A 22,582-nucleotide genomic window follows, 5' to 3' on the forward strand; every position below is an offset into this window, starting at 1 on the left:
ACATGCCTCGGGAATACAGGCTGGTTATGAATGATGCGGACTACAAGCGTGTAAACTGAATGTGAACCGATCATCCAGGATGTCACGTTTGTCTTGCTCGTTTAAGTACTGAGTGTGTGTGTGTGTGAGTGGGTTTATATTTGTTGGCGGTCGCCAAGTTTTCCTCGTAATCCATATAGCTCGTGGTGCAATGGAATTGCTCTTCACGGTGACCGTTTTGGCACATCTAACAATGTTCTTCCCACCAACGTCAGTCTTGTCAACTCTAAACCATTTACAGACTACGGGCAACGTAAAAAAAAAAAAGCCTTGCCTCATCATTTGCCCCAGATACTGTATTTCTACCTCTGACCGAATCGCTCCACTGTTGAAATGCCCCGATTTCGCTACACGCTGCACCTCATTTACTTCCGTAAACACTACGTCAAGAATTGTTTTTGTCAAAATTGTCAAATTGAAGCACTGCTTTAGGGGCACAATTATGTTCAGAGTGTTCACACAAGAAAAGAGAATGAGGTTGCATTTATAGTATAACGCTTAAACACACAAAAAAAAATGTTTTTTCTTAAAGACGGCATCTTACAGTCCTGCGTAAAGATGAAAATGACTTCCCAGTCCTGAGTTGCAGACCTTCCGCCAACAGCACAATGCGTCGGTCACGTGAATCAATGCGGCAGTTGTCGCTCGCGCCGACGCGGGAGTAGCAAGAAGCCTAAAAAGAAGCCTATCACTAAGTAGGCTGAGATGAATTTTGGCCGCCTTGGGACCACGTGAAACGCATGAGGGCTGATTAGTGGGCTGGACTAAAATCCACTTCCGGCCATGCTTAGTCCAGCCATCTTTTAAAATTTTACCTGAGCCCTGAGCAGTTGTGATGTCATTATCAGTCAACAGAAGTGACAAAATGCTCCCGTCCCCCGTAGATGGCTAAAAGGGGGTTGATTATCTCTTATTCTACAAACGTAATATTTATCAGAATGCCTTGTTTCAACTAGTGGGCCTGCATAGAACATATGAAAAAAAATATGTTTGGGTTGACTTCGTCTTTAAGTTTCTCATTCATACCATGACTGTTGTGGCAAACGTTTTAACACTTGAATAGTCTCGTCCGGCATGGCAATTAAATTTGGCCGTCCAAACCACCCCAACACCCCGCACCCCCCCCGCATTGTTTTGCCACAGTGGCCTGAGCCAGCGGGAACATAGAAGCTTTCAATGTTCGATTATTCATATGTGACTATGGTACCACAAATGTACACTTACAATATTTTGCTTACCTAAGTTCCTCAGACAACTCAACACAGAGCTGGTTGGTTTGATATTTATTTTAATTTAATTTTTCTATATTTATGCTATAGATACAGCATATGTTATGGTTTTGAAGGGAGTGTTTGTCGGGATTGTCAAATGATGCTATTTTTCCAAGTACCTTGCTTTTACTGCTTGTTGCTCGCATAGCACGTTGCACAAACAAACAGGATTAATTTAATTTAGGAGGAAATTGAATAATAGTTAGGTTCATGATTCACTGCAGGAAATAACGCATATGATGGTTGGCCAGTGTTGTCACTCTGAAAAATAAATGGCACAAATCCAGTTGACAAAATGGCACCATTTTGAAATGTTGTTTGTTTACAATACTGTATTTATGATTGTCATTTTCTGTTCTTTCCTTCCAGGTTCATCTTGGTCTTCAGCTGCCTGGTCCTCTCGGTGTTCTCGACTATTCCAGCTCATCAGGACTTCTCCTCTTACTGTCTGCTCATTTTGGTACGAGAGTTTTGATACACTTTTCTCCATGTTGTAGTTCTCAGTTGAAAGTTGAATTTAACCCCAAAAACTAATCTTTGTCGTGATGAGGTAATAACATATCCAAATTATAGTTTGCCTTTAAAACCCTTGACTCGTGTAGTATTTACTTTTGAAATAATAGCAAAATTTTCATTTAAAAAAAAAAAAACGTTAACGTGTGTTTTTTCCTGAAGTAATGACATTATTGTGTGTACAGCAAGAGTAGCATATCATAGCATAAATAGCATTCCAGTGTTAATTGCTGTCCATCACTGTTGTCTAATTGATGCTGAGAAACGTACGGGTTCGGAGGTGTGTTTTAACTTATGTTCTGTCTAAGGGATGATCAAATACATTACCACTCTGTCCATTTCATTAACACAGTTTTTGCATTTGTTTTTATGCACTGCATGTGCATCTGATCTAATGAGAAATAGATGAGGTATGGGCAACTGTTGGTACGCATACTCAGGGTGATTAATTTATTTATTCTCACCCAAAAAAATGGGGGGTGCAGGGGGGCAGATTATAAACATGTTTCCTCTACTACAGTGTAGCCCTGCCTACTCACAGTTCGGCACCTGCGCATTCACTTATCTGTGGATTTTACTTTCAATATTTTTTAAAACTTTATTTGTATTTTTTGTTTTATGCTGGGGTTTTTTTTTTGGGGGGGGGGTATATATTAGATGTTTATTAGTGTTGTTTGAAAATGTTTTTTGAGTTAACAAAAAAAGGAAACCAATCCAGTGCATTTCAATTGCTTCCAATTACAGTATATGCATATTTTTCTATTTGTGGGCCAGCCCGGTCCTGTCCCCCACGAATAGCGGGGTTCCATTGTATAGTTTTAAGTTGCAATATTAACATTCCTCATTAGATAGCAGACATGGACTTGCACAGGGTCTTCTCCTGCCTGAAGCATTTTTGGCAGATTTTTTTCAGTGAGTGAAAAAAAACACAGTAGGCCTATGTGGTTCATTTTTGATTGTTCAAACCCTTTGTTGCTGAAAGCTGGATCTTTTATATCTTCAATACATTGAGAAATGTCTTTTGAAAATGGAAATATATTATGATACTATAATATGATGCTATGATGTAGAAATACAGACGTGCACGTATTTTGTCGATTTTCAAAATGACATTTTTGTCACACATCCAGTTAAAAAGTGTGTGGTCCTGCTGCATGTGGCCCACCAGTAGCACTGATGAAAAATTGTGGCCCCCTCCATCATTTAAGTTCCCCATCCCTGATTTAGATACTAGACTCTACAACTGAGGTATTTTTAAGTTATCCTAAGAAGCTCTGACTTATTCAGAACATATGAAGTGTCTTCTGCTAAGACTATTAATACATCATTTGTTGAACATCCTGTAGGAGTTTGTCATGATTGTGGTCTTTGGGTTGGAGTACATCATCCGCATCTGGTCAGCAGGATGCTGCTGTCGCTATCGAGGATGGCAAGGACGACTCCGCTTTGCCAGAAAGCCTTTCTGCGTCATTGGTGAGTTATTACAGCACCCCACCTCCACTTCCCACAATAATGTAATTGCCCAGTCAGTCTTACTATTTCCTCTCCCTTTTTTCAATGGCTGTTGCATCGTTTAGTCGCCTTATTCCTTCGCTCTGTGGCACGCTCGCAATATAATGTTCGGTCGTAGGCAATATTCCATTGCATGCGATTGACCAGCATTTGTACGTGTCATTGAGAGCTGTGGTCAAAGCTCATAAGAGAAGAATGCATTTACGCAATGAGTTTGCATCAATGGCCTTTTATTTTTCCAATATTTAGACACGAATCCCTCTGCTGCCTCTTGGAAAGAACAGTTGGAAAGACTGATGGAAGGGGAATAAGGCTCATGGGTTATATGTGACCCCACGTTGTGCACGCTAACATCGATGTGGTTGTTTATGATGTTGCTGATCTCGGGGGAATTGTGGAAACAGACAAGCAGCAATTTGCAGTGTGCAACAGTACAAGGCAGAGTGGCGAAGCTTGAACTTCAACACTGCTGCTGTTAAACAAATCATCTCTGTTTGAATGTCATTTATATGTTTTTTTTTTTTCCTCCTATTTAACTCTTTATACATCTTCTGTCACGCTCATCTTCACATGGGCAACGGGTGTGCTGGAGTTTAGCCCAGCTGACTCAGGGCAAGAGGTAGCCAGGACTGGTTGCCGGCCCATTTAACTGAATTAAGCACCCCTTATGGACACCCATTTTGGGGACAGAGGATGAGAAGTTTTTAAAAAGGATGGACTAAGCAAGGAAGGAAATGGGTTTTCGTCCGACCCTGTAATCGTCCCTAACTGGGTCAAGTGCCAACTGACCTGGTGTGTTGGGTTCTTTTAAAAAGAAAGACCACTGTTCTCTGCTGCGATACCACGGAGCTATCTTTATTAACTGTATGGGGCATAAGAAAAAGGAGGATAGCAATTTTGTTTTGTAAACTAACTGTTAACATTTATTACATACCTTATCCCTTTGTATGCAAAGCATGTCCTTGTCTGGGGCTTCTCTAGAGCGTAAAAATCTCTCCAAACCGTCATTCATTCTCATGCTAGCGCCGCCATACACTTACAGCTACGACCCGAAAGTGGAAGCCTTATTGCATTATAATACAAACGTTTTGCAATAAAACACAATACTAATGCTTTATAATGAAATATAGCCCTGGTGGGCTGGTGGGTTGCGTTGGCAGCTAAATGCTATCTTGGTTGACACAAATAAACAATTAAATCCACTCACGATACTTCCAGCCGGCAGGCGGATGTGAACAGGAAATTAGCCAGCTGATAAACTTGAAATAATGTGTCACCTCCCACACCGCTTATTCTGTATAGCAGGGGTGTCAAACTCATTTTTGTCGCGGGCCACATCATAGTTATGGAGTCCCTCGGAGGGCCGTTACGATTGTGAACCCATATAAATGCGTGATTGCCTTACCATATAGACACAACAAATGGATGGATAACTAGTTTTGAAATTAGAAGCCAGGAAAGGTTTGTTCAACTCATTTTCAATGTATTTTAAAGAAGGAATTGGGAACAAATGCTTGCAATATCTCATATGTTGTGTTAACCGTGAAGACAATTTCAAAGAAACATATCAAATCAACACAAGATTTGCCTTCGCAGGCCACATAAAATGATGTTGCGGGCCGGATCTGGCCCCCGAGCCTTAGGTTTGACACCTGTGTTGTATAGGTTCGCGGGGAGGTGCTGGAGCCTATCCCAGCCGACTATGGGCGAAAGGCGGACTACACCCTGAACTGGTCGCCAGCCAGTCACAGGGCATACACACACACACAGTCACTGAGTGGAAACCGATCCCACGCCTTCAGCAACCCACACTTGAAATAATGTTTATGAATTTTGAAACTACTGCCGTTAGCATCTCTCTCATTAACATCCTTTGCTCAATACTTTGTTGATGCACCGTTGGCAGATATTCAGTCCTGTAGAGTCTTTTTGAATATTATGCCACAAGCTTGGCACACATATTTTTGGACCCATTCCTCTTTGCAGCACCTCTCAAGCACCATCAGGTTTGAAGAGGTGCACAGCCATTTTCAGATCTCTCCAGAGACATTCTAGTTGGATTCAAGTCTGATTTATGTCCGCTCCACTGATACCTTGGCTGTGTGCTTAGAGTCGTTGCCTTGCTGAGAGATGATGATGATCCATCATCCCAGTATGAACACTCTGGAGCAGGTTTTCATCTTGGATGTCTCTGGAAAATACCCCCACAGCACAACATGCTTGCCACCACCATGGCACTGGCCTGGTAATGAGCAGTGCCTGGTTCCATCTAAACATGACATGTGACATAAATGCCAAAGCTAAAATACACCAGGTCATTTTGTCTCTCATGGTCTGAGAATCCTTCAAGTGTCTTCAGGTTTTTACTAAGGAGTTGCTTCCATCTGGCCACTCTTTCAAACAGGTCTGATTGTCATTACGGTGTGCGGTGTGTATACATTTGGGGTAAACATTAATTTCATCAGTTTTGGAAAAAGGCTAGAAAGTGCTGCAAATACTGTACTGTACACAGTGATGAATGCTAGAGGCTGCAACCTAAAATGTGGAAAAAGTCAAAGCGCCGTGGAAACTTTACAAGTGCCTAAAATGTAGGTCTGGTCTTTAAATGGCTATGGATTGTGAAAAAATATTTCCGTCAATAAATTCTTGATGACATGATGCTGTTGCCCTTACCCACACCAACAATTTCACAACTAGAAATGAAGGGAATCTAAAATATGATCGTATGCATTTTTCTTAATGTCAAAGGCTTTATCATTTGACAATTGAAATCTTTTCGGTTAGGATAAAATGTTAGAAAACACTTCGCCGCGTGGTTCTCTTATTTCAGTTGAGAGTTGTTGGTTGAGGGAGAAGTAGAGCATGCCGAAAATATATGATACATAATTACAGTAACCCCGGTGACTTAAGAGACTCACAGCAGCAATGGTAATGAGGCATTTGACACCGTCACCAAGATGGAGGAAGTCATGCGTGCCTTATCAAAACATATTACAGAAGTTAACCACTCAGAAGTTTTTGTGGTGGATGTAACATGAAATCACACGGCATGCCACATGATATGAATGATTCACCTGAAACATTCTGGTCTGTCAGTCAACCACAAATGAAAGATTGCATGGGTTAGGGCACGGATAAATAATGGCACTACACCATTCTGGAGTAGTAAACCTCAAACAGAATCATTTAGTGCTATGGATTTGTGCGTTCATGGATGTTTTCTCTGTCCATTTTTCTGTCAAGCATGGAGGGTATCCAGCGCGTGTTTACTCCAAGTGAAAATCCTGAAACCATACACTCTCTTGCATAGTGTTTCCACACAATGCATGCAGCAGGTTATAAATATTGGATGCATTCTAAGAACTAAACATCTCTTTTTTTGTGTGTGTACCCTGCAGACATCATAGTGCTGATTGCATCAGTTGCTGTGGTGTCAGCAGGCAGCCAAGGCAACATCTTTGCCACTTCAGTCCTGCGTAGCCTTCGTTTCCTACAGATCCTACGCATGGTGCGGATGGACCGCAGAGGGGGTACATGGAAGCTGCTCGGTTCTGTGGTCTACGCACACAGCAAGGTAGGCATGAGGACAAGTACAAAGTCATCGGCACAGGCACACACATTTCCTCTACTCTATACCATGATCTAACAATATCAGCATAGTGGTGTTCAAGTACAGTCACAGTTTTACTGCAGTACAGTACATATCCTGTATGCCAGCGGTCCCCAACAACAGACGGGTTCAGACAAGTGCTTTCGCGGACGAGCAACAATTCGTTGACGGAAAGGACGGCGGATGCACAAAAAAAGTTTTGCATTCATTTTAAAAGGCAGGTTTTTATGCATCTCTACAGAAAACTTTGATAACTAGAGAGTACTTCAAGATCTTATTAACATAGGGAGTACATTAATATAACAAAATGGCGGGAAAGTATGGAAAGAATAAACAAAGAAAATTATTAAAATTTTGTTTACTCAACAGTACAACAAATGTATAACTATAAAATAACCCAGTGAGCTACTAAAAATGGATCCCTCAGGAATAATGAATAAACCTTAAAATGTAAACACAATATTTAAGTTACGATCTTGCAAATGTGCAGGATCAAAAGATGACACAATGTTATGTTCAGTCTTGCATGATGTTGACACTTTTTTCCCTCCGCCCTCAGTGTTGCTGGTTTTAATTGGTGGGTGGAGTCCAAGAGTCGCACCTGTCGGCAATCAGCACTGGGCTCTATTTTGGTGCGGCTCCAGTGGAAGGAAGGTGTCGAAATATTGCATTCAATGCATTTTTTCTTGTTACCAGTGATTTGTTTTTCTAGCTTGTAAAGCTGCGTTCCTACTGCAGGGCGTGATGCCCAATTCCGTTTTTTTTGTTAAATCCGATCTTCTTATGTACTCATTGACATTACAAAAGCAAAAGTGACTTCTAAAGTGCACTCAACGCATCCATGATGTGACACGCATACACACAAAGTACGACGTCTGTTGGCTTGCGTTAACAAAAGAAAGTGACACAGTTCTTACGGAAGTAAATATGGTACCACGTTTAGGCGCTGATTTTATCCCTTATTGCCGGAGTAGCGAGGCGGGAGAAAGTGCATATAATTTGGGGATGTGAGGCAACGCTCCTCGATCTCCTTATTTCACGGAGCCGTCTAATGAATTAACTTTCAGCGTGGCTGAATTACAACTATTACCACAAATGTCCACTTCATGTTTCAAATGGGATTAATTTAAAGTCAAATGTTAAGACATCAAGTGTTAATCAATAAACTTGGCAGGATTACGGATGATGTCAGTAGTCTGCCGAGCGCACTCTCCCCCACCTGTGCGGAGGAAATACTGGCTTTTGATGACGTATAGGTCGGATGTGTGCGGAAGAGCGTTCATAACACAGACACATGGCAGAATTGGGACATTCACACGGCATACAAAAATCTGAAATGTGTTGCATATGATCAAAAAAATCATAATTGAGCTGCAGTATGAACTTAGGCTTCTGTCTCATTGTTGGTGTTTTTTGGGGGATCTTGTTTTCTATTTTATGTAGATCGATTCCGTTTTTGTTTGCGCCGCCTGTACCGAATTCCTTCCACTGTGGCTCCGCCCATCATTTTTTGTAGTTGGTTTTAGTCTCCACCATTCCACTATTACAGATGTTTTTCACGAGGGCCATTTGTCATAATTGTTTTTCAGTTTACTCTATGTTTGTGTCTTACTTGTGTTCTCATGTTTGAATAACAACTGTGTCCACTTGACAAATATTTACGTCTGCATGGCAGTCCATTCGTTGGCCAATAATTACAGATGATTGATTGCTGCTTGCTGCAAGGCCAGTTAGTTTTGGGGTTAGAGTTTATCTCTTATGTGGCCCCGTACCAAGGTACGGGCCGTGAACTGGTGTTTGGGGACCATTGCTGTAGACAATGCAAGGCTCAAAATAAGCTACAAAAAAAAAAAAAAAGTAAAAAAAAAAAAAAACCTTAAAGGACAAACAAACAAACAGCATTCAATAACTTTTGTATCGTTAAGATTGGCAATGAGAAGTGCTTCTGCTTTGAGCAGCTGATGGTATAAATGTCAACGGTGCAAGCGGGGCCCAGACTTCTTTAGCGTCCCATGAAGAAAGGGGGGAAAAAAACAACAGCTGTCCAGAATTCCCACAGACTCCTAATTTTGTAAATAGAATAGCTGGTGTCAGCCACGCTGACTGGCTGCTACGGGAGGAGGAAATAATAATTTGTCCAATCACCTAACAGTCACGATGTGTCTGGATGACGTGATGTGGATTGCGCAAAAAAGAAGTGTGTCCCACTGGAGTCAAGCGCTAGCTTGCTAGCTAGCTCCATCAGGGAAGCTGCAATGACCCTACTGACGGACAAATGGACTGATAGACTGACCAACTGACGATTACAATTCGCTTTGGCTTGAAAAATGACAGACTAACGAATGACGAACAGCTACTCAGGCTGCTAATGGATGACGAATGACGGAGCAGCAAATTTTTTTTAAATGCCCACCTCTGCAAATGACAATTTTAAAATGGGACGACTTGCAAAAATACATGGTGACAATAGCAGTTCTCTCGAGATCCCGTGCATGCGTCCAAGCACGTGCGTGCACTTGTGAGCTTGCGTGCGTTAGCCTTGCCTCTTCTCTGTAAGGGCTTACTGCCAAGAGCCTTCAGCTTGTGCATTCAGTGACTCATTGACAATTACTCTCTAATGTTTTAATTGGTAATCATGTTTCTCATTCTTTCAAATTAACATGAGAATGGTTCCCAATACCCATCACTATTTTTGACAGTCGGTGTTTCAGTTTTGCTATTCAGTATGTAATAATGAGGCTCAAAATGTTAATTTTGATGCAAAAACTGTGAAATTGTTCTTTACAATAATATTTTGTATACGCCCCCACTAGTTTAAACATGACATTTTGATTACAATTGCGTTTGGGGAATATGACTTAAGAAGTCAAATCCAGCGGTTTTCATCCATCTCCATCAGGGAGCGACCATTTTGTCACTTGCTGAAAATTACATCACAGTTGCTCAGGGCTCAGGTAACAACCAATCACAGCTCAGCTCTCTTCAGAAGCTGAGTTGTGATTGATTGTTACCTGACCCCTGAGCAACTGTGATGTCATTTTCAGTCAACAGCAAGTGACAAATGGCAAGTGATAAAAAACTGATTTTGCTGCTTAATTTGTATTCCACAAACACAATATTAATCAGAATGGACTAGTGGGGCTACATAAAACATATTATTGTAAAGACAATGTCGGGTTTGACTTCTACATTAACAACTGAATGTAGCTAAGAATGTGCATCAAAGCTTTTATGATTTTACTATGTTTCAAGCCAATTCCTTCCAATTCCTCCTAGTGCGTGCGCACACACCTACACGACTGATGCATGCCTCATGCAGAAGCCAATGCTGGCCACAGTTTCTTAGATATGGATTTTTTTTTTTCACTGCTATCAAACTGTAACATCAAAGTGAATAATCTACTGTATTCATTGAATATGCTTGCTGTGGTCAGTAATGTAAAATGTATGCGCTCTCCACAGACATAGCTGCTAAGGCATGAATTTCAATGCTTAACTGTGGTAGATTCAATATCGCATTCACTATTATAACATGATTTTTTTTTTTTTTTAAACATGATTTTCTGAATTCTATACAGTACACACATTGACTTACATCATTAAAATGATTCCAGAACTTGCTATATCTTTTTAATGTTCCCACAATCACAATGGGCTACAGCTGGTCACTACTCTGCATCGACATAAAAAAGATGACCGTACTCGTTAAAATGAACAGCACACAGAACTAGCAGGAAAGTCCAAAGAGTTCATCATGGAGCTATGGCAAACTTGACTAATTTAACAGTGACGAATGTTACCTGAAGCCAAAAATGCCCACAATGATGTTTCAACAGCTGAACATAACAAGCAGTGTACACTGTGGCGAGATTTTGGTAGATTCACAGTCCCTCACCGAAGACGATGGTTATGGCCAACGTCGAACCACCTAAGCAAACGCCTGTCATGAACTGGAACTGGATGGATACACTAGCATGATTGCTAGCATGATTGCTAGTGTATCCATCTGCTATCAGGAGTTAGGCCTACGGCTCCCCAACATTTACACCTTCAAGCTTGACTGACGTCTGCCATAGACCACATGGACAACGTGAATTCTTTCTCCGGTAGAATTTTAGGGTCAGATATGACAAAGATTGAATTTTATGGCCACAATAACCAGTAAAAATGGTGGTGCGCACAGTGCCTTGAAAAAGTAGTCATATCCCTTGAACTTTTTCACATTTTGACACCTTACAACACAGGTGTCAAACTCCAGTGCTGCAGGGCCACTATCCTGCATGATTGAGATGTTTCCCTCCTCCAACACACCTGATTCAAATGATCAGGATTGTTAACAGGTTCCTGCAGAGCTAGCTGATGAGCGTATAAAAAACATGTACTACATGTTGGATATTGGTCCTCGAGGACAGGAGTTTGGCACCTGTGCCTAACAATCACAAACTCCAGAGTTTTCTTTATTTTTTTTTGATTTTGTATTTTTTGAGATGTCATATGATCCGCCAACAAAAAGTAGCACAAATGTAAAGTGGAATGGAAATGGTACATGGTTTTCCAAATGTTAAGCAAATACAAATTTGAAAACTGTGGTGTGCATTTTGATTCCACAAACCCCACACCCGTAAATCCGCCCCCATTTTTTTAAATGAATTTTGTATTCAGTGTCACCATTGGATTTGTATCTATCTGGGTAGTGTGCTTCACTGTCACTGTGTTTTAACTTCAACCAGAGTTTGATAGTGTGGTTGTTTAAGTTCTTTGACCATTAAGGATAGGAGTGGCACTTGTGAAATGACTTAACTGAAAGGGCTCTACAGTATTTTTGTAGACTGTGCTCGGGCGTAAAAACTGGCACACGGTAGTTTACCGTGTTTGGGAATTTGGCAGACCGCACTGCGGACCGAGGGTGTTTTTGTTTTACACACCCCTGGCACACTTGACCACTTGGTGGCTGAAAGTAGATTCAACTTGACGCCTGCTGGAAGCAGGTCTGTGTTTTGTTGAATTTGATCGAACTGCAGGAAGACAGAGTCTGCGCTCCGCGGCTATTTGTGTTGGATGTTATCATTTTCATGACAACAGCATGAATGGAACGCTCTAAATCATTGTAGAAATGAATTCATACAACATATTATTATAATTTTTCATTTAAAGGAAATGAGAGGAGCTGCTTCCATTGGTGGCAAAGCTAGTTGGCTGTGTTCACGCCCACAATGGTGCAAAGCGCCGCCCGTTTGTGACTGCGCGCATCTGCCAAAATAGCAAATGAAGGAAAACTCCGCCCGTATGCGCAGTTAGACCACGCTTTGCGCTAGACTTGTGCTGGGCACAAAACTAAGTCCTAAGCTGTAACACTGCGTTCTGAATGCCTGCTGATCTTTGCCCACAGGAACTGGTTACTGCTTGGTACATTGGTTTCTTGGTTCTCATCTTCTCTTCATTCCTTGTCTACCTTGTGGAGAATAAGTTCAACAAGGAGTTTGCCACATACGCTGATGCCTTATGGTGGGGCACGGTGAGTTTTGAGGAATCTGTTGCCAGAGATGTATAAAAATTCAGTGCGCTTTTTGAACTCCTAACAAGCTATGAAGAGTTCCATAAATAACATTTGCCTTTGCCTTTTACCCTTTTGCCTTTTGCAAGTCCTCTCATCAGGAGGCCTTTACTTTGCATTTATTTAATTGGAAAAAGGATCACAAAGTATTCTACAGCATGTAACAACCAAAGTGCATGTTTGAACTGCATTTCTAAATCAGCAACATCTTTTCACAGATCACTCTGACAACCATCGGCTATGGGGACAAGACACCAAAGACATGGACAGGAAGAATGTTGTCTGCTGGGTTTGCGCTGTTGGGGATCTCTTTCTTTGCCTTACCTGCAGTAAGTGCAGACTTTTCAAGACCTTCTTTTTCATGACAGCTCCTACAGATCCCATCGATTTGGGCGTAATTTCCTATTAGCTAATGAAAGTACTCATGGTGATAACCTCAAGCAGGAGTGTCTGATACTCGCTTCGTTTTGTATGGATGCATATTTACGGCTCAAATGGTGATTAAAGCGGGGTCATTACAGCCACATAATTGGTCTGAGAGGAAACATACACACCTTTGATGGCCTGTTACGCTGCGGAGATCTCTTCCTAGGTAAATCAAGATTTACGGTGTAGCACATAGCAGGGTGCAGGTACGGCATGGCATCAATTGAATTGTAACAAGCTGATGAGACATTGAGATGAAGTAGACGAACAAATGAATCGACATGCTACAGACAAAGCACACAATATCAAGTGATTTTGTATTGTGAGCTGTCCAAGGTAAATCCATGTATAGCCTTGTCATGTATCACCTGCAAGGTGACTGAATGGGCAAAGGACAAAAGGAGACACACTCACTTTAAGAGATTGTAAAAACTCGACAGGGCACCTTTACCATATTCTATGTTTAGTTCAAATCATGCAAATTAAAGTGATACTGAAAGCAACGCTTCACAAACTTCCTTCCTTTCACACTAGGGTATTCTGGGCTCAGGTTTTGCTCTGAAGGTCCAAGAGCAGCACAGGCAGAAGCACTTTGAAAAGAGGAGGAACCCTGCAGCCTACCTCATCCAGGTACATTGAATATGCAGCATACATGACATCTCTGTGTGGCCAACATGAATCTTGCTGTTATTCAAAACAATAGACCACTATTATAATTAGCCACCCTCCCTTTAACCTCTGTGGACGCTTGTTATTCATCATACAATTTGATTAAGAAGAAAAAAAAAATCTCCTAGCATGTAATTTCACTCTATTAATCCGGGAGGTTGTTGCATTCTTTCCCCATTGTTTGCATGTCGGAATATGTCATTTTCACTCCCGCTGTGTCTGCTTTCACATATTTCCTCCTTTCCCAGCATCCCCAGTAGTGCATTCAATTGTCATTTCTGTATTCTTTTTCACATTGTCGTTCTGCATATACCACATCGTATTTTGCCCCTCATTTTCATCTGACACCGCTTCTTCTTCATCCCCTTCCACTGTGGCACTGAGCTTATCTGCCATTCCATATTCCTGCCGTGTTACGTTCCTCCTTTTCCTACCGTCATCGTGTCATCCTGTCCATTCACATGTTGTACCAGGCTGCGTGGCGTTATTACTCCACAGACAGCACCAGGCCATACCTGGATGCCACATGGCGGCACTATGAGAGCCTCCTGCCCTCCCACAGGCATGTATCCATGCCTGTCCTCCGCTCCAAGCCAAGACGTGTGACACCCCTGTGTTAGTGTTTTCACTAATCAGCTCTCTATTTTTTTTTTTTTGTCTTTTCTATCCCCCTCATTTTCTTCCTCATCTTTTGTCTCTCAACTCCCTGTTTTTAAATTCTTTTCTTTATGTTTATGGGTCTTCTCTCTCTACTTTTTCCTTCTTCTTCTTCTCCTTCTTCTTGGTTTTGTGTATTCTGCATGCAGTGTGTTTGGCGTAGTTATGCAGCTGATGAGCACTCGGTTTCCATTGCTACCTGGAAGCCTCACTTGAAAGCGTTGCATACCTGCAGCCCTACAAAGTAGGTACAATTATGGCAGCTGTTGCCTGTATTTGGTCACATGTCTTTTTCTGTACATGTACTGTAAAAAAAAAAGAAATGCCCTAAAAGTTAACCTATTCATTCCACACAATTTACAACATGTAAATCCAGTCACTTGAGAGATCAATAGCAGCCATCAGTTTATGGAATCAATACAGCAATTGTAGCATTTAGTTTCCCTGATGTACGCAATTATCAAGCCCACCCGAATTTCCGACCTTTAGTGCGTGCCCATGAGCTGTGAGCCATGCAGAGATCAATCGCTATAATGGCCTGACCTGCACGAGTGTACTCAATTTCGTGCCGTCTGCCATTTTACTTCACGACTGAGCCATCTCTAGATTTTTAATAGCTGTAACCATGTACGATATCTTACATTGCAGAGGGAATCCACGGACTTAAAACATGCTTTATTGCATACAGAATTTTTGAATGTGCCATTATAGCATTATTCAATGTAGAAATACAAATTTAAGCACACGGCTTGATATTCCCCTGATTTCCATTACAGTACAACTGTGTCTTAATGATGGAAGACGCTTGCAAACACAATACAGTGATTAGTTCATCCATTAGCTAATTAGTGATTAGATGAAAGGTTTTGTGACTCACTGATGCTTGTTCTATTTGTTTTCAAGTATGTCCTTATTTTCCCTGGACATAACAGTTATGTTTGTAGCATGCTTGATATTTGAACCTTGTATTCAACAATTAAGTTCACCGGGTGTTTTGTGGTGGATGTTTTGGTAAATCAAAGTTTGAGAAGGAGTGGTTTTGCTTCAAAGGTTAACCCAGTTAAAGTCTCTGTATGTATGTACAGTGCTTAACAGAATGATTAATCTATCACGCATTAACTTATTGACAGATCATTTTAAATTTTACACCAAATGGAACTGCCCAACAGTCAATTTGCAATGCAGAATTTAAGTCTAAAATAAAACACAAACAACTTACTCTGAATTCAGGATTCATTTGTAATAAATTAACAAAAGGGCAAAATAAAACTCCCAACTCCCTGAGCTTTTGTCTTTGGCAACTGTATAATACACACAAGTAAGTAAAAGCGCTGTGTTGCCGATCCTGCATTCAATGGGAAAAATAGACCTTATCAATGCACTGAACAATGATAATAATGATAATTTTCTCAGTCAATGAAAATGGGTAAATGTATAAAATAAGTATTTGCATCAAATACCGTTATGGGGAAAGTCGTCAGACCACCCAAAGCTGAGTTAGCAAATAAACAGTCAAATATAGTTAAATGTATTTGTTAATGATCCAAAATGTAGTATAACATCGAAAGGTGAATTTAATTTGACCTTCTGTAAACTTTTGAATGCACATTTGGAATACTTCTGTACATTGTGGACAATTTGTTCTCTAACAAGGAGTTTGAAGAGCAAAATTCACAGCAAGCGTTTGAGCCATGGATCGACCCACATTCCCAAGGATGTCCACTTTTATGGCTTTCTGTGACTCTTCCAGTGTTTCCATCTCTGTTGCAACCTGCTGATGACAACTCTGTCACACCGTAAGAGAGCACCCTGTTTAAAGCCTTGCATTGGCAAGCTACTGTTGATTGTTAGGTGTCGTCATGGTCTCATGGTGTCAAAATGTGAACAGCATGATGAAGAGGATTGTTCAAATATTGGTGCTGACAGAAGCAGGAAATAAGTATATTGGTTTGGTTCATAGATAAAGCACCTGCTGTAAATTTTGCCATTCAGCTTCTTCAAAAAGAGCTAGTTAAAAAACAGCAAGCTGTCCACAAAGTACTGAAACACAGAACAGTCGGACATGTGCATGTACAAGTTTTGAGAAGTAACCTGTGACACATTTTAGGGGAATCCTAGAATTTGGCCCAAAAGTTAATTAACTCACTTTTTGTGGGTAGTGTATATACAGTATGCACATCTGATGGTATATCCATTGGTATGTATGTATGTTAGTCCCCGAGGAATCTGCAGAGAAAAATGTTGATTCCCCGGCTTGAAAGTTGATTTTCCGTGGGCATTAAAAAAAAACACCTAAAACGAGCAGTTATAAAGCAAATTAATTTCGAATTCTCTTAGGGAATTATTTGCAAAACCAAAACACTCTGAAACATTGTGGTTTTGAAAAATCAACATCGATATTCTCTTTGTCCCTCTTGCGAAGATTTATTTGCAATACGTATATAAGTCCAAACATTTCACCAAACTATGGTTTTGAGGCAGAACAAGTGAATTTAAAGCAACAATTTAATCAAGGTGTGAAATGTCCACGTGACCTGGCTATTGTAAAACGTACTGCATACAAGAAGAAAAAAAAATTCAAGTGCAAAACATTGCATTTAACTATTTGTAAACAAAGTTAACAGAACAACTTCCAATGATTAAAGAAAACGATTAAAACTAAGTGTAAACTGTCCATTTACCCCTAGTGGCTATTGTAAACATTACTGCTTACAGTTGAAAAAATGCAAACAAACATTCAACCGATCAACAGGGACAGCTGTGAGTCTTGGACCCCGTCTATCTGACTGCGACATCTAGCTGCCGGGATCAAAACTACATGGAAATATATTATTCTGAATCTTGCCCTAGATTCCGTGCACTGATTTCCGCGGAAGGCTTTGATATCTGCGGTAAATTCGGTTATCGCGTAATCCTGGGGGAACTAGTATGTATGTTTGATCGATTGCTAATTGTACTGTGTCAAACCATGCTTTATGATTTGTTTTTAATGATGTTCACGTAATTAGAAATAAATGATGAAGTAGATTTTATTGCTACTCAATAGGCTCAAACCCGAAATGCATGAAATACACTATTGGGTCCTGTGAGTGCGATTGTTGAAATTGATGTGAACAAAGAACTTTTGAAATAATTAATACATATCTAATACAATTTCTGTCTTTTTCTCAACTGTCAACTGGCAACTCCAGAAAAGAACAAGGAGAACCAACTACAAGGTTTGTGATGGAAAAACACAATTCTTTTGTGGAAAAACATGGCTTGGAGTATCTATTTCTGTGTAGCCTTCTGTTTCCAAAGCAAATGTCTTTCAAATCAATTGAGATTCAAGATGCAAATTCATCATATACAGTATGCCCTGGCACAAATGTGGATGGCTACATATAAATGTTGCATTGTTTACATGGGTGAACCATTCAAATCAACCCAAACAATTTTTTTTCAAAGAATATGGTCTATGCAGCCACTCTAGTCTGAACATGGCATTGTGATTAATATTGCGGTTGTGAAATATGAGCTAAGCAGCAAAATCCACCCCTTTTTAGCCATCTCAGCGGGCGGCCATTTTGTCACTTCTGTTGATTGAAAATGACATCACACCTGCTCAGGGCTCAGATAACGACCAATCACGGCTCAGCTTCAGAAAACAGGTGAGCCGCAATTGGTCATTACCTGAGCCCTGAGCAGTTGTGATGTCATTTTGAGGTCTTGTCTACACGTAGTCGGGTTTTTTAACAACCGTATATCCCCCCCTCGCCTGCTTTGAAATACACATTAAAAAAACGCATCCACACGAAACTGCAGAAGTGCGTTTTCAAACGCATGCCAAGCTTCTAGATGGCAGTAGTTAGCCAAATACTGTCCATTCAGAAGGAACTTCCATCCTTTGAAGTCACTTCTACCAAACCAAAACACGGCGCCAAACTCGTTCAGGGGAACCGACAAGAGGTCAGAATTGCTTTTAAACCTTTCAACGAGAAGCAAATAAGTAAGCAAAAAACGCATCGAGAATGGCTATAACCAACGCAGCGCCGCGAGAATCCATGTTGACTCGCATGAAAACACAAGTCGCGCAAGTGACGTGAGAGCATTTTTGTCGCACAGTGACGACGTAAATCTCCGGATCTGACTGCCCACCGGATCCAGAGGTATCCGCAAATCTCCACTGTGGCTGGAGTCTTGCGTTTTCAATGAAAAAAATTCCGGATGATAGGGCTAACCGCAGGCTAATATCCGCCAAATCAAATGGAGCTGCTATTGGAAAACAATGCCTGTAATACACATGAAGAATTGTGTCATTGGAGCCCATATTGACTACCAGTTTGATATATACTTCTGGTATAACACATTTGATCAAATTATTTGGGCGTAAATCATCTCCTCATCGTCCTTCCAAAGTTTATCTCCAGGAATGCTATGGTTTGGTCATGCATATAATAATGACCTTTGTTTTTGTGTTTTTTTTTTAATATTGTCATTTCCAAATATATTCATCCATCCATGCGCCCCCCAAAAAGTTACATGCAGATAAGTCCCACTTCATTTATTGATTTATTCATTTTTAGATGAGCAACACATTTATTATGTTTTTTAAGTCATTCACTGCCATTGACAAATTTACTTGTCTTTTCACAGTCCAGCTATTCAATCCCGGGAATTTATTTATATTTTTTCATTTTTTTTCAAACGTTAGGGTAAAAGAAGGTCTGAAAATGTCTGGCAGTGAATGAGTTAAACAGCTCACTGGTGAGCTAGTCTTAGAACCGACCAGCAGGCTTCTCATCAGGTCCTTGGCGGCTACCATGTTGGTCACCCTTAGTCTAAAACATGAATTCAGCTTCCACCTATGTTTTATTTCACTTTTACAGTGCAGTAACCTTTTTGTTTTTTAGCTGCTATAGATCAGTGACTAGATAACATAAATTTAAGATGACAGTATGCTGAGTGCGGTCCCTAAGTAACTGTCACATTTGCTGGATGCAAACTGGTGAGTCAGTCACTTGTTTCTTTGTTCCACATCATCATCATGGGGACATCATCATAAAGTGTGTGAGTCACCAAACTAGCATTTTTAAAATTGTCGTCTCTTAATCTCATCTAATCCTAAATGCCTTGTTTTTGCTACTTCAAAATGTCTGAGGTCCACCAACTGTGTTGCTTGGAGCTTCATCGCTTGCCATAACTTCCTAAAAGGGAAGTACTTCAGGTGTCTTTTTGAAGTGCATTCGTTAAAATGTAGAAGAAAAATGGTAAAAATAAGGGCCAAAATAAAAAGGTGAACTGTGTTGACAGTTAGAATGTTTTAAAGTAACTACACATAGATCTCTCTGTCTCTTGCTCGCTCTCTCTCTCTCTCTGTCTCTCTCTCTCCCTCTAATAACACACACTTACTGTATGTCTGTCTGCCCTTTTTTTTTATTTATTTATTTATTTTTTTTTTTAGTAAAATGCATAGTAATAAACAGGAGCTTCTGAGGAGGTGTACCACTTGGAAACATAGGTATACCGCTGCTCTTTCCATGACATGTTTTTGGGAATGCTGACTACACTGTGTACCAAATTAGTGAGCATTTGCAATTTTTGTTAATTATACTAAATAGTCAATGCAATTGACAGTTTTTTTGTTGTTGATTTATTATGAACAAATAACACAAAATACAGGGATTGGGGAAAATTGGCATTTTACGGAACAACCGAGACATAACTGCAAAATTACTCCAATTCTAGTGTATTCAAATTATGAAGCTGATGACTATACCATCAATCTTCTATACCGCTTATCCTCATCTGGGTCACAGGTGTGCTCAATCCTATCCCAGCTGACTTTGGGCGAGAGGCAGGGTACACCCTCACTGGTCGCTAGGCAATCACAGGGCAAATTGCATGCGCACTTTGTGTAGAGTGTCTCGCGAGCACGACCTAGGAATTGGCACACACGTCTTATACAATTCAAGAGATACGGTATTTAATACGCGTCTGCAAACGACAATCCTCCTCCTTATCACTCCTTGGTTTGGTCACATTAGGCCTCACGCAATACAGTGAAGTAAAATATTTGTACAGTGAAGTAAAATATTTGTACAAAGCACTACATGAATCTGATGCATTATTATTATCTTACCTGTAGCTTCTCTGTGTGCATGACCTCCGGTGTGAACCAAACGAGGACTGATGAAGAGGTGGGAGCATGGTCCGTTATATCGCACCCGATTTTATCAATTTTGCATGAGGAATTTGTAAGGCGCATGCATTCATGTCCACAATATACAAAAGGCACTGACCTACTGAGGTGCACATGCGTGTTTCTAACTCATGGGCAACATATAATAGAAATAAAAATGTTACCCGGTTCCTTTGATGATACACTGGACAGCAGTTTATGACAGAATTGTTTATTGAAACTATCACTACAGGATTTATTGGGGTCTACCTACACTACCCCCCAACAATACAACAGTGATTAATCTTCAAATATTTTTTGTTTTTTGGCATCAAAGTTGCTTTTTTAGAATTGTTTTGGTGTTTTTAAATAAGAAAAGTACTGTTTATGTATCTGATGTGTCAAAAAAGCAAAAATATTGGGGTCAAAGTTGAAATTGATGAGTTTATAGTTTATATATAAAAATCTTTTCACAAAAGCCTTGATTTCTCTGTTTTTTCTAGAAACAGGATTTTCAGGACATGTCAAATGCTAGAAATAAACTTTTTTTTTCTTATGAAAGAAGAGAATCTAATCTTTCCTTTGGTTCCATGTCTATATAGTCATAAAACACAATATTCTGTGGGCCTTCAAAGATGGGTCAAAATCCTCGAAAATGGCTGCCACTGAGGAGCTTTGCTGTTCTGCGAATGGCTGGCATTGAATGAGTTAAAGTGGAAGTCGACCCGAACATATTTTTTTCCAGAATATGTTCTAAGCAGGCCCACTAGTCTAGACACAGCATTTTGATTAATATTGCGTGTGTGGAATATGAAAAATCCACCGGTTTTTAACTAGCTCAGGGGGAGGCCATTTTGCCACTTCTGTTGACTGAAGATGACTTTGAAGTTGCTCAGGGCTCAGATAACGACCAATCATGGCTCAGCTTCAGAAAACAGGTGAGCCGTGATTGGTCGTTATCTGAGCCCTGAGCAACTGCGATGTCATCTTCAGTTGACAAAAGTGACAAAATGGCCGACCCCTGAGATGGTCAAAAATGGATGGATTTTACAACTTAACTCATATTCCACAAACGCAATATTAATCAGAATGCCGTATTTCAACTCGTGAGCCTGCATAGAACATATTCTAGAAAAATATATGTTTGGGTTGACTTCCCTCTTTAACCTTTCCCTTTAACAACACTCAGTAAGTGTTGGACAGAAATTACTGAAGCTTTGTAGGTAGAATTATTTCCCATTCTTGCGTGATGTACAACTTTGCGCTGATACCCTTTAGATGGTTCTTTTCATCTTGAGCCTGGAGGAAACAACAGCGATGATTTCCCAAAATAATTGTAAATTTGGACTCATCAGACCACAGCACATGCTTCCAATTTGCATCAGTCCATCTTAAATTATCTCAGGCACAGAGAATCCTGCCTTTCTGGGTGTTGTTAATATGTGGCTTTCACTATGCATGGTAGGGTTAACTTGCATTTGTAGATGCAGTGACGAAGTGTGTTAACTGACAATGGTTTTCTGAGGTGTTCCTCAGCCCATATGGTGTTATCCTTTAGACAATGATGTTGGTTTTATCGTTTAATGATATTATTGCGTGTGTGTTTGTGTGTGTGTATGTGCGTGCAAATTCAAAATAAGAGAATATTTGCAGAAAAAAAAAACGTTCATTAGTTTGAACATTAATATAGTCTCTTTGATGTGAAATTAATTTTTATGCTATTACCCAGAGCTAGGCAACCGACAGGCGGGTCCAAGAGGGGTACAGCTAAGGGCTCCTCAAAGGGGACGTATTTAGTCTGGCCGCGGTGAGGCGTCCATTACGCATTGGCCACGGTGAGTCTTTTTGTAAGCTACTGGGTCCTAAAAGGGGCCGCGTTTAGTTGGCCGCGGTCAGGCGTCCATTTCACTTGGCCGCGGGGGCTTGGAAGTTGGTCGACGGAAGCGTGTTTAAAATAATAGACGGACCGGCCAAAAGGCAATTTCTATTTGATCCGGCTTGACAAAAAGGCGGATAGACAAACAGCGGAAGGCTACCCAGGCTGTAGATGGATGGCAATAAACAGACCAGCAAATTTTAGTAAAATGCCTACCTCTGCTATTATCTTTGCAATAACCAGCATCTTGATATAACACACCTGTGAGGTGGGATGGATTATCTTGACAAAGGAG

The 22,582-nt window shown here is 40.5% G+C and overlaps 1 protein-coding gene across 8 annotated transcripts in view; it reads left to right on the plus strand.

The window, feature by feature from the left end:
* LOC147145540 (potassium voltage-gated channel subfamily KQT member 5-like) overlaps positions 1-22,582 on the plus strand; it is a 118,218-nt gene that overhangs the window by 82,612 nt on the left and 13,024 nt on the right. For 6 of the 8 annotated variants that reach the window (XM_086032300.1, XM_086032294.1, XM_086032297.1 and 3 more), the window contains exons 2-9: positions 1,680-1,770; positions 3,170-3,296; positions 6,734-6,909; positions 12,335-12,460; positions 12,718-12,828; positions 13,460-13,555; positions 14,401-14,495; positions 17,443-17,469. In XM_086032300.1, coding sequence (XP_085888426.1) covers positions 1,680-1,770; positions 3,170-3,296; positions 6,734-6,909; positions 12,335-12,460; positions 12,718-12,828; positions 13,460-13,555; positions 14,401-14,495; positions 17,443-17,469 — 849 coding nt within the window. The remainder of the gene's footprint in view (positions 1-1,679; positions 1,771-3,169; positions 3,297-6,733; positions 6,910-12,334; positions 12,461-12,717; positions 12,829-13,459; positions 13,556-14,400; positions 14,496-17,442; positions 17,470-22,582) is intronic. The other 2 variants (XM_086032296.1, XM_086032299.1) reach the window with 1 other exon arrangement.

This window comes from Filicampus tigris, chromosome 6 (genome assembly GCF_054856515.1).
Source record: "Filicampus tigris isolate MCC_2025a chromosome 6, RoL_Ftig_1.0, whole genome shotgun sequence".
NCBI classification, from domain to species: domain Eukaryota; kingdom Metazoa; phylum Chordata; class Actinopteri; order Syngnathiformes; family Syngnathidae; genus Filicampus; species Filicampus tigris.